The sequence below is a fragment of the Chiloscyllium plagiosum genome, chromosome 40, assembly GCF_004010195.1.
Source record: "Chiloscyllium plagiosum isolate BGI_BamShark_2017 chromosome 40, ASM401019v2, whole genome shotgun sequence".
NCBI lineage: Eukaryota > Metazoa > Chordata > Chondrichthyes > Orectolobiformes > Hemiscylliidae > Chiloscyllium > Chiloscyllium plagiosum.
The window spans coordinates 19,528,172-19,543,473 of record NC_057749.1 but is presented as its reverse complement, the minus strand read 5'-3'; the positions used below and the strand labels follow the sequence as shown (position 1 = coordinate 19,543,473).

The 15,302-nt window shown below is 43.3% G+C and overlaps 1 protein-coding gene across 2 annotated transcripts in view; it reads left to right on the top strand.

Annotated features, from left to right (window-relative positions):
- The first annotated feature begins 7,465 nt into the window (after positions 1 to 7,465).
- LOC122542596 (sorting nexin-27-like) overlaps positions 7,466 to 15,302 on the top strand; it is a 126,694-nt gene continuing 118,857 nt past the window's right edge. For both annotated transcript variants that reach the window (XM_043680539.1, XM_043680540.1), the window contains exon 1: positions 7,466 to 7,842. In XM_043680539.1, coding sequence (XP_043536474.1) covers positions 7,565 to 7,842 — 278 coding nt within the window. In that variant the 5' untranslated portion in view covers positions 7,466 to 7,564. The remainder of the gene's footprint in view (positions 7,843 to 15,302) is intronic.

The window sequence follows — 15,302 nt, the reverse complement described above, 5'->3', positions numbered from 1 at the left end:
CAAGGCCTGGTGTGTGGGGTGGGGAAACCATGGGGAAAAGGTACTCAAGCCCTAAAATTATTGAATTCAATATTAAGTCCAGAAGGCTGCAGGGTTTGGTGATGCATGGTACTAAGTGTTGATCTCTGGGTGTGGTGAGAACGTTGAACATCATGGAGATACCGGTGAACCAAAATGGATACAGAACAGACTGGATCATAGACGTGTTGTGGTAGAAGGGTGTTTTTCTGACTGGAGATCAGTGACCAGTGATGTTCTGCAGGGATCAGTGCTGGGACCCATATTGTTTTATATATATATATATATGATTTGGAAGAGAATGTAGTTGGTCTGATTAGTAAGTTTGTATTGTGCACTAAGATTGGGGGAGCTGCAGGTAGTGGGAAGGATTGCCAGAGGATATAGCAGCATATAGATAGGCTGGAGACTTGGGTGAAGAAATGGCAGATGGAGTTTGATCCAGACAAATGCAACAGGATGCGTTTTGGAAGAAGGGAAGTAGACAGTAAATGACAGGACCATTAGAAACATCAATATACAGAGGGTTCTAGGCAGGTCCACAGTTCCCTGAAAGTGGCAACACAAGTGGATAAGGCAGTCAAGAAGGCATATAGCATGCTTGCTTTCATCGATCCCCTGGCAAAGGGGATAAAAATTGGCAAGTCATGTTTCAACCGTACAGAACTTTAGATCGGCCACATTTGGAATATTGAGCACAGTTCTTGTTGCCACAGGGTATGCCAGATGTTGCCTGGTATTGCTTATAAAGAAAAATTAGACAAACTTTGTTTTCATTTGAACGTTGGAGGTTGAGGGGACTTGATAGAAATTTACAAAATTATGAATGGCACGAATAGTCAAATCTTTTTGTCAGGTAAGAAATGTCTCTACTAAGGGACATAGGTTTAAGGTAAAAGAGGGTAAGTTTAAAGGAGATGTTGGAGGAAAGCCTTTATTTTACACAGAGGGTGGTAACTGCCAAAGTGGTAGAAGTAAATATAATAACAGCATTTAAGATGCATCTTAACCGATACATGAATAGACAGGGAATAAAGGAATATGGACAGCTTAGAGGCAAAAGGTTTTTAGTTTAGAAAGGTTTCCTGTGTCAGTGCAGGCTTGGCGGCTGAAGGGCTTGTTCAGTGTGCCATACTGTAGTTTGTTCTTTGTTCTTCAGGAGAAAATGTTCCCACTTGTATAGGTTTTGCATCCTATATGTGTGTGAATATTACCTCAGGAAATGTTCTGGGAGACAAGGATTTGAATGTCACCATGATTGATGGTGAAATTTGATTTTAAAGAAACTAGGAAATTCTAAGCTAGTTTAATGGTGATCTTTTCAATTATTATAAAAGCCCATCTGGCTCACTAATGTCCTTCAGGGAGGAAAACTGCTGTCCTTTCCTGGTGTCACCTATTTGTGACCCCAGACCCACAGTAAAGTGATTAACTATTAACTGCAGCCAGCAATGTCCACACCCCATGAAGGAATGAAAGAAAACTGAAAAACAGAGAGCACTGATTTAAGGTGATTGGTTAAAAAAAACTTGAGGAAGAAAATATCTTCATTCAGCGAGTGATTAGGATATGCTGCCCAAGAATGTTTCTTTTTCTTTATTAATCTGTGGAATGTGGGCATCGCTGGCTGGCAAGCATTTATTGCCCAACCCTAGCTGCCCTTGAGAAGGTGGTGGTGAGCAGTCCACCTGCTGTGGATTGACCCTCAATGCCGCTAGGGAGAGAATTCCAGGATTTTTACCCAGCTACAATGAAGGAATGGCAATGTATTTCCAAGTCAGGATGGTGAGTGGCTTAAAGGTGGTGGTGTTCTCATATATCTGCTGCCCTTGTCCTTTTAGATGGAAGTGGTTGTGGTTTGGAAGGCGCTGTCAGAGGTGAAGTTTTGCAGTGCACCCTGTAGACACTGCTGCTACTAACTGTCAGTGGTGGCAGGACTGGATGCTACTGATGGAATATTGGATTTCAAAAGGTTATTGGATAACAACCTGAAGATGAAGAATGTAGAGGATCATAAGGAAAAGGCAGGGTGTGCTGTGTGCAGCACTGTCATTTAATCTTGCCAAAAAGTAGCAAGGACATTATGGGCTCAATGGTCTCTTTCATTGCTGTGACCATTGTATGAATCTAGGAATCTTCACTTTGTAATCCGGCTTTGTCCTTAACATCCATTTGGGGTTTATATCAATGTAATTTGGCCTTACCCCCTTTACATATTGCTGAACACAATACCCACTCCCACTCCCAACTGGATTTAATTCGACCGGTCATCTTTCTATCAAACATCAGGAATAATTTCAGAGTTGATCTTTCACTGGAGCCGAGTAGCAAATCATGTGGGAGATCACTAGACTGGAAGGTGTACAGTCAGCTGTTCTGTCAAAACTAGAGGATCCCAAGAGTCCCAGGTGGGGAAGAATGACAGTAAAAAAGCCAGGCCTCAAAACTGAAAGATTAGCTATTGAATTTTTTTTTTAAAAAAGGTCTAACATTTGCTCTTACTATCCAATAAATAATGGCCTTGGAGGGTGTGTAGAATCGACTCAATTGAAATGATGCCCAGGTTAAGCTATCAAATGATGAGGACATTTTTAAAATTCCAGGGGCTAAGACCTGGAATCTCCCAATCTGTTGCCTCAGAGCATGGTGGTGGAGGCAAGGGCAAGAAGAAACATTTTCAGGGCTGTGGAGAAAAAGTGAGCAAGTGGCACTTCGTTGCTCATGCAGAGAACCAGCATGGAAACAATGGGCCAAATGGCCTTCTTCAACACTGTAACCATTCTGTGATTCCATGTTGCATAGATTAGACTTGTTAAAATTTTAATGCTGGAACAGCACAGCAGGTCAGGCAGCATCCAGGGAACAGGAGATTCGACGTTTCGGGCACAGGCCCTTCTTCAGGAGATTAGACTTGTACATTAAGTCGAGAGTGCAGTGCTGGAAGAGCACAGCAGGAAATCCAGATGAAGGGCTTCTGCTCGAAACATCGATTTTCCTGCTCCTCGGATGCTGCCTGACCTGCTGTGCCTTTCCAGCACCACTCTCTCGACTCTAATCTCCAGCATCTGCAGTACTCACTTTCATCTGTATGCTTTAAGGATCAGGAGGCTTTTAAGATCACTGTTTTTTTTTGCTTTGTTAGTCAATCTACAGATCGGGGTAGGGGGAGGAATCCAAAACAAGAGAGAATAAAATTAAAATTACAACAAGGCCATTCAGGAAGCTCCTTATAAAAGGTGGTGGAAATCAGGAGCTTTCTGTCCCAAAATGCTGAGATTTGGTATGAAGCAAAAACTGAGATGGATCAATTTTTTGTTAGATTTTTGTATTCACGAAAGAAAACGAGTAAATGGAATTCAGGTACAGTCACAGCCACCGATTGGCAGAGCACACTCCAGAGATTGAAAGGCTTTGTCTTGTTCTGAATCGATTGAAGTAGTCCTTAAAAATCTGACTGTGGAGATTGTGAATGGTGAGCCATTCTGAGGATATTAACTGGCAAGTTCAAAACAGAAGACTTTGGAAGATAATCTAATGTCAAAACACTGGAGCAGTGAACATAGAATAGTCTTCAAAGTATGAATAATGGCCCTTTGTGACATTCAAATTCTCATCTAATTGGTTAATAAAAAGTAGCTTTGTTTCAATTGTCAAGTGCCATCCACATGTTTTTGATTCAGAATTATGTGGGGTCATGGCACCATAAGATATAGCAGCAGAATTAGATCATTCAGCCCACTGAGTCTGTACCTCCATTCGATCGTGGCTGATATGTTTCTCAACTGAAGTCAGGTTAACCAGCCTATAATCTTCTGCCTCTGTCCCTTCTTAAACTAGGTGTTAGATTCACCATTTTCTACTCCTCTGGGATGCTCCCTGACTCTAATGATTCCTAAAAGATCAGCACCAATGCCTCTACAATCTCCTCTGCTTCCCCCTTTGGGCTTCCGGGGTAATTTATCCACCTTCAGATCTTTCAGCTTCCCCAGTTTCTTCTCCTTGGTGATGACTACAATACTCACCTCTGCCCCCGTCTCTTGAAATTCTAGTGTTCTGCTGGTGTCTTCTGCTGTGAAAACTGATGCAATATACCTATTCAGCTCCTCTGCCTGTCCTTTTGATAGGACGTGTATCCTTGGACATTTGGATCCCAGTTCTGATTCACATGCAGTCACGTCTCAGTGATATCAGATTATTGTCATTTTGGTTCTGCGTTTTAATTTAGCCCCTAGCTGCACATATTCCCTCAGCAGAATCTCTTTCCTCTTTCTACCTATAACGTTGTTACTAACATGGACCATGAAAACTGGAACTTTCCCTTCCCACTCCAAGTTCCTCTGCAGCCCAGATGAGATATCCTGAACCCAGGCACTAGGCACGCAACACAGCCCTGGCTGGTGTGTTATAAACTATGGCGAATGGTCTCAGGATAAGGGGCAAGTAACTTAAGACTGAAACAAAGAGGAATTTCTTCATTCAGAATCATAGAGAAATACAGCACAGAAATAGACCCTTCCATCCAACCAGTCCATGTTGACCAAAATCCCAAACTAAATTAGTCCCACCTGCCTGTGCCTGACTCATATCCCCCAAAACATTTTTTATTCATGTACATATCTAAATGTCTTTTAAATGTTGTGACTGTCATCCACCACTTCTTGTGGAAGTTCATTCCACACACGAATCACTCTCTGCGTAAAACAATTGCCTCTCTTGTTTTCAAATCTTTCTCCCCTCACCTTAAAAATATGCCCCACTAGTCTTGAAAATCCCCCATCCTCGGGAAAAGACACTTGCCATTCACCTTATCTATATCCCTTAATATTTTATAAACCACTTATAAAATCACCTCTCAAACGCCTTTGCTCCAGTGAAAAAAAGAGCTGAGAGCTCAATCATTAATAGAGGTTGCTGGAAAAGCTGAGCAGATCTGGCCGCACCTGTGAAGAGAAATTAGGCTTAATGTTTTGGGTCTGGTGACCTTTCCTCAGTTCGGAGGAAGGGTCACCGAACCTGAAATGTTAAGCCCGATTTCTCTGCACAGGTGCAACCAGATCTGCTCAGCTTTTCCAGCACCTTCTGGTTTTTTTTCTGATTTACAGTATCTGCAGTTCTTTCAGTTTTTATCTCAATCATTAAGCAGGTTCAAAATAGAAATCAATAGATTTCTGGAGACTAATGGCATCTTGGGACATGGGACTAGTACAGGATGGCAATGAGATAAGTTGATCAGTCATGATCTAATTGAATAGAGGAGCAGTCTTGATGGGCTGAATGGCCTATTCATGTTCCTAAGTTCCTTAGGAGAGTTGAAGGCTAAGGAGCATACCCAGACAAAACAAATATCTTGAGTAGATGATGAGGGCTGAGTGACTGCAACCAAGTCAATACCAAGTCAAAACAGTATTCTGTATTCCATTAGAAAGAACTCCAGAGGTCAAGATGAGAACTTAATGATTGAAAATGCCCCAGCTGTCCTTTCAAGAGGATATAAAAGATTCAATGGTTTCACTTGGAGATCAGAACAGTTCTTCAAATGCCTTGGAGGATATTAACTCTTGTGGAGAGAAAACAGAGTTAACATTTTGACTCCAACGACCCTTCTTCAGAACCATTCTGAAGGAGGGTCCCTGGACCTGAAACGTTGCCTCTGCCTTCTCTCCACAGACACTGCCAGATCTGCTGAATCTTTCCAACATTTTGCTTTTGTTTCTGATTTTCAGCATCTACAGTTCTTTGGTTTTTCTGAATATCAGCTCTTCACTGGCATGACCGTAAAATATTGCAGAGGTACTGGAAATTGCAAGAGTAAAAAGAATTCTTAAAAAGTGACACCCACAAAAGAAACCTCTGTATTTTGGCCATTTGGTAAGAGCTGAGAAGCTACAGAGATCTCTTCTAGAGAGCAAAGTAGCAAGCATTGGAACGATGGTCAACCTAGTAGGATGAGCCCTTTTTTCCCAAATCCTTAATTGTATATTTTTGACTCTGATGGAGAGCATTCTCTGTTTTCTGCTTCAAAAACTTCAACACTTTCACTAATATTTCACCTTGTTCTAAAATGAATAAGGGCAAAAACGTGAAAGATTGCTAATACGAAGTGAATTATACCCTGTTTGAGTCACTGTCTTCAGAAAAGAGACAGACCAAAAGGAATTAGAAGAGTATTTTCACACAAAGAAACAGTTCAAAGAGCAGATGGGGTCTTTGACACTTCCAAATTCATACATAGCATGTTCAGGTTAAGCACAGGAAATTTAAATATTAAATAAAACAGATAGAAACAAATATCGCCGACATTCACCAATGATTACACAATGTTCAGCACCATTTGCAACTCCTCAGATACTTTGCAGTCTGTTTCCAAATGCAATAAGATCTGGACAATATCCAGGCTTGGGGTGACAAGTAATATTCATGTCACACAAATGCCAGGCTATGACCATCACCAATAAACAGCACCTTCCAACCCCCCCCCCCCCCCCCCCCCGATCGCTTCCATCTAGAAAGACAAGCACAGCAGATATATGAGAACACCACCACCTTCAAGTTCCCCTCAAAGTCACTTGCCATCCTGACTTGGAAATATATCACTGTTTCTTCATTGTTGCTGGATCAAAATCCTGGAATTCCCTCCCTAATGGCTTTGTGGGCTAACTACAGCAGTGGTTCAGAAGGCAGCTCACCACCACCTTCTGAAGGAAAACTAGGGATGGGCAATAAATGCCCACATCCCACCAAAAAAATGAATAACTAAAATTGAGCAGTGCTTCCATGCACAAGATCGTAGTGTAGCCTGCCAAACGTACAGCCTCTACGATCTAAACGAGAACATGGGAAATCCATATGAAATTTCCTTTAAAAGCTGCACTCTATCTAATGGAAAGTTCCTTTGTTGGTCCTGAAAGTCCCTCCCATAGAGCGTTTTGGTGTACATACACCACAGAGACCGCAGTGGTTCAATAACCAGTTTCTCAAGGACCAATTAGGGATCGGCAACAAATAACAGAATTGTTACAATGTCGTCCATTCAGCCCTTCATGCCTCTACTGCTCTCCGAATAAGCATTTCAATTAGTTTCACTCTGCTTCCCTTACTCCATAACCCTGTAACGCTGTTCATTTTCAGAGAACCATCTAAATCTCCTTTTGAACCTGCCTCCATTCTGCAGAAAGTGTATTCCAGAAGTGGAATATCCTCGCTGGTGATGCCCAGATCCTGTGAATAAATAACAAAAAGTAAGGATTTGGTACGAAAACTTGTCAGACTAATTAAAATACCTCTGTAAATACTAGCACATTTACTGTTTTCTTAGCTTACAATTTATTTCTGTGTGACTGGTGAAACTTCTTTGAGTCCATCACCTCTCAATCAGCCTAGATGCCTTGATAAAAGATGGCTACCTCGTGTAGTTGGGGAAGGCGGAGTGTGAAGTTTGCGCGTCCCCAGAAGGGGTCCGGTCGGAGGGGACGCCCCGGCTCTCGGGTTCCGCCTCCGTGTTGATGAGCGGGGTGGGTGCAGCAGCGTGTGATGTCCGTGCTGGAAGATGGCGGACGAGGTCAGCGGCAGGCAGCCGGGCTCCGGCTCTGGCTCCGACCTGGAGGGGCCGACGCCCACTAATCTGAGCCGGGGTCCGCGGCTCGTCAAGATCATCAAGTCGGAGACGGGTTACGGCTTCAACGTGCGGGGCCAGGTGAGCGAAGGCGGCCAGCTGAGGAGCATCAACGGGGAGCTGTACGCGCCGCTCCAGCACGTCAGCGCCGTGTTACCTGGCGGAGCGGCCGAGCGGGCCGGGGTCCGCAAAGGGGATCGCATTCTCGAAGTGTAAGTAACCCAGCGGCGGGCTTCAGGCCCCGAACCTGGCCTCGCGGGTAGGACTAGGGGGAAAAAACAGCAACTCCACCCGGCAACGGAACGGGGCTCGGCCGGGTCATCGGCAAATTGGCAAGTGAGGGCTGGGTACAACCCCACCCCTTCCCCGGGCTGGGTACAGAGGGGTGTGAGGGTCCCCTCTCAGGGGTGGGGTCTGGGCTCCTATCCTGTGGCTTGGGGAGGGTTCACTCCCCTGTCCGGGGAGGCCGTGAGGGGTCTCTCTCCTGGGGGTGGGGAGGGAGGGTCCCCTCTCAGGGATGGGATCAGGGTCGGGGTTCCTTCTCCTGTCGGGGAGAGGGGGAGGGTTCCCTCTCCTGGGGGCTGGGAGGGCGTGTGGGGTCAGGGCTGTCTCGGGTTGGGGTGAGGGACCCGATCCTGTGGTCTGAGGAGGGGTTCCCTTTCATGTCTGGGGAGTGGTGAGGGCTCCCTATCCTGTGGTCTGGGAGGGATTCCTTCTCCTGTCCGGTGAGGGGGTCCCTCCCCTGTGGCCTGCGGCAGGTGAACCTTCTCAGTGAGAGGTTGGGAAGTGTTATGCGGCTGTAAGTCTGAAATTCAACCTGGGATAGTTTAGTTGCATGAAGTGGTATGTAAGTGGTATGTAAGTGCACACCCACCTTTACCTCTTAACATCCTCCTTGACTGCCTCTCCTTTGCACCTTGACTGTCTCTTCCAACCTCCCCACCCTGTTCACACATGAACATTATCCAGCCCCATACCTCAAGTACATTATCCACTAAGAAGATTTGTGCCTTTTCTAGATTGTCTCTCACCCCTATGTACTGGATATTTTTGCCTTCTCTCTAACAGACATCTCTATTGGACCCTCCCATTGTGCTAATGAGAGTTTTGTAGGGCTGGGCAGTGTGCTCTGTCCTTTTAGCCCAGTGATTGATTCATCTAACAAAGTTAATAATCAGAAAGAACCTGCAGTGTGCAACTTTGCGTTGTTTCTGTAATCTGATATAAGATTTTCTTTATTTTGTTATGGGAATTTGCCCTCCGTTATCTGTATAATGTGGGGGTATGATCTCAAATATTTATTGCTGCATTTTTTCTGACTATAAGCTCAAACTGGATATTCAGTGATTGTTTCGAGGTTTCGATTTTACATATTTCCATGACTTGTTTTGAAGTTCAATTTTGACTTCGTTTAATCTTAGTCTGTTGCATTCATTACCTGACTTCATGACTGCTTCTGGCAGTGCTGTGCCATTTACCTCTTGTAGAATCAGTACCCTTCTTCCCTTGTAACTTGGTCCCACTGAAATATTGTGAACCTTCCTAAGCATGTCAGTGGCATTTGCTTGGTTCGGGGCTGGAATTTGCAAGAAATAATGGGATGTAATCAACTTTTGAACTGAAAATACGATGAAACAAAAGCTATTAAGTAATCTCATGTCAGAGGTGTGGGACATTTTAAAGTGAGAGTTTGAGACAACACCCGTGTAATATGGTGATGTTATGAATTTTTCCCAAAAATTGATGAGGTTTTTAAAAAAGCTTAATCTGACCATTGCGTGAGTTGAATAGGTTGCTCCTGGAAGCCGCAAATAGTTGCAATTTTACCTGCTTAGCTATAAATAGGTCTAAAATAAATATACATTAGTTCTGAATCCTCAAAGATTGATTACATGATGAGAATTTAATCTGAACTGAGATATTAGGCAATGCAGTAAATTTTCACATTACTAATTTATGAAGAACTATCATGGAATAATAGAATATTACAGCAGAGGAGAGGTGTCTGTTTGATCAGTCACCTTTTGAAGGGGCTGCATCCTAACACTTGTAGTGCTGCCATTTCATCTTGACTTTGAAGATTTTCCTGTTTCCAAATGTCGGTTCAGTATCCTTTCGTAAACTATTGTAGATTTTTCTCCTTTCGCAATGGCTGTAGGAGTTTCATAATCTGTTCAAAAACAATTAGTTCTTTGCTTCGCCTTGTTGAATAGTCCCCTAACATTAACTCAGTACCCATAATTGCTTTTCCATTTTGCATGATTAAAAATCCTTCATAATGGATATCCCGTAGTCCTTTTCATTTCTAGCTGAGTTTCATTTTCTCAAGTTTCTGTATTACTATTTGACACTTGATATTCTGTCTGCAACTTTACTGGTAGGGCAGATAATTAGAAAGGAAGAGTGTCATATTCTGAGTCTGTTACTGTCTGGCAAGGTAGAGTCTGGTGAAGATCAGCCATGCAAGTGCCACACAGATATTCGGAAACTTTGAAGTGGTGTGGTGTCAAGCCTGATTGATGAGCGAGAGGAAACGTGCTGGGGAGCCCTGACACTTAAAGCTTTGGTAATTTTTTAAAAGTATTGATGTCAACGTCTCTGTCCATGTAGAGTGTTAACGAACAGCCTCTGTCTGTTATGCAACAATTTCCAGTATCCTGACTGTCTCTGACTGTGTCCCCAAGCTGGGACTGCATAACCACTTGTTGATATTTGTTGTTTTGAGTCTGTGCATCCACTGTCTTTTTTGAACTCCAAGGGCAGTAATCATTTTGTGTGTAATAACTTTGGCTTTAAGGTGGTAAAATGCGCTTCGCTGAGTAACAAAAGTTGGCGCCTGTGTAATGGGATTTTAGGACAATTGACTGAAGTAGTTTCAAGGAGAATTTTTAGAGGAGGAGAGTCGGAGGCAGATTAATTTGTGGAGGGATTTTCAGAGTGTCAGTCACCAGTGAAAGGGTCAAAGGAAATCATCAACGCACCAAAAGTCTAGAATTGGAGGAATGTAGCATTCTGTGAGGATTGTTAGCATGGAAGAGATTAGAGATGGGAGGGGTGAGGCTTTGTGAGACTTGGTTCACAAGGATGAGAACTTTATGATCCAATTGTTGCTGGATTGTGAGCTACTGTTACTTGGAGCAGAGGCCTGAATGGGACCTGGTGCAAGATTGGGTTGCAGGCAGCTAGGTTTTGGATGAAAAATTTATTAAGCTCAATAAATAAGTTCATTTGGTCCTGTTAATTTAGAAACAGTTGAAGTTGAGGATATTTTATCGTCCAGTTTCAGTGATAGGATTGGGCAGATCAGTATGATACATGGCTATAGTGAAACAGAAGTGGAAGCATATGTGAGCGCTGTCAAAGGGCCAGCACAGACAGAACAGGCCAAATGGCAATCACCTATTTGCTCATGTTGAATGAAAACACTGATGGATTGATTGGGCTAAATTATTTTGTTTTCTGTGTATAAGGCGGGAGGATTGAGCAAGATATGTTCCATCATTGGCAGCTGGGGCCTCTTTCTTAGGCAGGATGTACCTCTAACACATACAATAGGCTGAAGGACCTTCATTTAGGTGGAGACAAGTCCTTTGGTCAACTGTTTCTAAATAAAAGCCATCTCTGGTTGGGGGCTTTTGGGGGGAAAATGCATCAATTTTTAACATGTCTTGTGAACTATGTGGACTCGAGCAGTACACATCATCTTCTGCCTACTGGCCCTTCCCTCACTCCCCAGCTTGTGGATTAAGGGGGCATATGATTTGCACCACAGCCAACCTCTAATTGGAATTAGCCACTACGAGTCGCCTGGGGGATATTGGTTGTGTGGATGCACCTATTCTTATCTCTTCCTCTGAGCACCTCCCTCTGTCATTCGTGGTAATGGGGCCAAGATCAGGAATCTATGGGTGTAGTGCCATGCTCCATTAATGGATTGGTTTCAGGTGCTGCCATCTATCAAAGTAAACATGTCATCTTGTTTCATTCCTAAGGTTTTGGCCTTATTCAGATCTGATGGATGGAAATAGTTCATGTGCTGGCATTGCTCAAGCTGAGGGCGAGGTTCCAGTCTTTGACAACACTGCACTGTGTACAACTTGAAAATGAAGCGAGTCTTCCTCTTGCCAGATGATTGTGGAGACTTATTAGTTTCGGAATTGTTTCTGAAAATGCCGAGCGCCCTCTAGTATTGCCTGTTTCACAGGAAATACAAAAACTTCGAACTCAAATTTATAGCACCATTCCTGATTTGGGGTGCAAGTGTCTGTTTGCTACACATTCAGCACTGAATTCCTTCCACCCTGTCAATCTGTGCGCTGCAGGAACCCCAGATTCAGAGAAATGCTTTTTACAAGTATTTCACAACCAACAAAGTAGTCACAGTTGTGATGTGGGAAATTGTATCAGATAATTTGTGGGCTGCAAGGTCCTGCAAACAGCATTGTGATAATTGAGATAATTATAAGGTCGTCTGTCTGTGTAGATGGTGGTTGAAGGATAAATATTGGTCTGTTGCAGGGGAGAACTTCCCTGTTCTTCAAGCGAGGATTCTGGAATATTTTGCCGATCCAAGTTGGCAATTAGGGCCTAAGTTTAATAATTTCCATCCAATAGATGGGGCTGCCTACAGTGTAGCATTCCATCAGCACTATACAAGTGTGTGTCAGCCTAAATCGTGGTCGAGTCTCTGAATCCATGACCTTGTGACTAGGGTGAGTCAGTTGTGATCTGCAGCTCAACCTCAAACTTGACTCATCCACGGTGAGCCAACTCTTCCTTTCAGGATCCTTTAGAGAAGTGGCTGAGAGTAAGGTTTCACTGTTTTTGGACTCAGTAAGATGGTGGTAGCTGGGATTACAGATGTTGCTGGGACACCTCTGTCGATAGGAGCCCAAGTGCCTGTCACTGAAGCCCATGTGATTTATTAAAAATGTTTCAAATTTGGCAGCTACAAATCAAAAATGCAGTGTATTTCCATAAGCAGAAGTCCCAGTATCTTCCATTTATCTTTCAGCTTTCTGCCCAGTAAGAACTAAACTATTTAAAGTGCTTCTAAAACTCTGCTTGTCTGATCCTTCACCATTGTGACATAATTCCTTTTGTTCTTAACCTTCAGATGTCCTCAGACTGACCTGTTAACCCACTGAGTGCAGATTGGCCTCTTATACTAAATCTATATATTTGTTTTCCCACTTGCCGCTGCTGAAATTGCGTGTAGTGTCAGTGCTGAGGATGGGAAGTGATCTTGCATGTTGTCATGTCTGTAATATAGTTGCATACCATAGCAGTCAGGAGACAGTCATCCAGTACTATACAGCTGGTGTCGTGACATAAACAGCAGTGTTCAAAGTCGAAAAGTAATTTGGAGTGAGGAATGGCATTCCTTGCATGCTTACAGGAGACATTCACTCAGTTGTTCAAATTTAAGCTTAACTTTATAGGTATTGAGATTTTTGTGTTTGGAAGGAAGACAATTTTTTCCCCATGGAGTAAAACAAGATTTCTCTGACTGGATATGATCTGTAGGTATTCTTTTACTTGGTCATCCAGTTCAATTAGAAGGATAGAGTTCTAGTTATTTTAATCCATCTGTTTGGACATGTGATGACATTCATCTGGGGCAACTGGGACTTGAACCTGGGCCTCTTGGTCCACAGGTAGGGTTAGCTCACTTCGTGGAATGGATTATCTGTGATGCAAAATAACACCAACAGCATGGGTTCAATTTCCACACTGGCTAAAGTTACCATGAAGGACAGTCCTTCTCAACCTCTTGTCTCACCTGAGGCTTGGTGACCCTCTCATTAAACCACTTCTCTAATGGGAGAGCAGCCCCATGGCCTGGTAGGATTATGGCGACTTTATGTTTACATTACTATGTGCAACCATGGACAAGGCTGTTCATCTGCAATGACTTTCACTAGCTTGAGGCTGAATCATATTTGCAGTTGGTTTGTGTTAATGCCAAGCACTTTAGGTTATTATGTGACTTGTTTTTTCCTCCAGACTAGTTCACCCAACCTTGGTCATATAAACTTATCGCATTTTGTGCATGTTACAGTGACTAACCTTGATGGTTTAGCTCAGTTGCCTGGACGGTTGGTCTGCGAAGCACTGTGATGCCAATAGCGTGGGTTCAGTTCTGATCACTAGCTGAGATTACCATGAAGGACTCAGCTTGGGTCAGGGGAGAGGTTGAGAAGGTATGGTGGCCCTCAGGTTAAATCACCACCAGTCATTTCTGTCTGTCTCTCTGTCTCTGTCTGTGTCTCTGTCTGTGTCTCTGTCTGTGTCTCTGTCTGTGTCTCTGTCTGTGTCTCTCTCTCTCACACATATGGTCTGGTAAAACAATGGCGACACAGAAATCTTGATGAGGATAGATTGATCTTGTACAAGGTTTCCCCATCCAGTATTTAGAATTGTCAGGATTGTGTGATTGGCTGAGAGCAGGGTTGGATGTGATGAGAGCCACATTTCTCAGAATCAGCCTAATTATTGACTGCTGAGTGGTTACTTGGTTGCCTTGGCAACTGCTTCAAACCATTTGGTGGTGCAGGGGCTCCTCAAGCTGAATGTGGAAGTGTGTTTTAAAAAGCTGCCTTGCCTTTGATTTGGGAACATTCATTACTTCGAGATCTGAATAAACTAGACGTGCGTTTCTTTGTAGCTGATACAGATCAATTTCTATGATTCTAATTAGAAAAAAACTGAGGCACTGGTGTTGGTGTGTTGCGTATGTATGGCAGGAGACGTGTGCTGAGTGCAAAGATTGGCTGTGGTTATGCTGTGAAATGATTGCTGCCTCACAGACTGCATGTGGCCTTACTTTGGATGAGACAAGCAGGGGTTTGCCAGTTCTACTTAAACCCATTGTCTCTGAAAATGTTTCAGAGCATAGCAAAAAAATTCACATTTTCCTAACCCACCTGAAGGTAGGGATTGTTCAGATTTCTAACTCCTTTTATCACAAAAAAAAATCAGTGATTCAGTGACCTTTTGCTGTTTTATTCAATACTTTGTGAAGATTAATGGAAGATGGTGATGCAAATTAACTGCAACTATATTGAATATTTGCAGAATTATCCAGTTTGAATTTGAAAAGCAAAGACTACCAAGAAAATCTTATGGCTGTCAGTCCTTTGTACCTGGGGAGATGATAAATTGTACAACTTACATAGTGCCTTCAATAGAATGAAATATCCCAGGGTGTGTCATGGGTGCATTACAAAATAAAGAACGACACAGTACTACACATGGTGCTGTTTTGTTTTGCTGTTAGTTGGCGATCCATAACTTAGTCAGAGAGGTACAGCACACCAGATCCTGTGTTAAGTTGGTTTGCTTCAATATAATTCACTTCCATTTGGCATCAGGAATCTAATGTGGTGCTGTGTCTGACATAGTGCTGCGCCTCTTCAATTTCCTCATTTCCTTCATCTGCTGACCTGCTGGTTTGGAGCCTCTTCTGTTCCCTGACCTACCCTCTTGCCAACCCATTGGCCTCTCCCACTTTCTGATGGCCCCTCCCTCACTAACCTTCCAGCTTGTGACCTCTCCTACTCACTAAAGCCACTATCCCTCTTGCTCATAGCGTCTGCAGCTTGCATCGCATCTTCTGCAAATTGAAACTGCTTTTCCTGTCTTTTGCCCCTCTTTGCCTTCTTATCAAGAG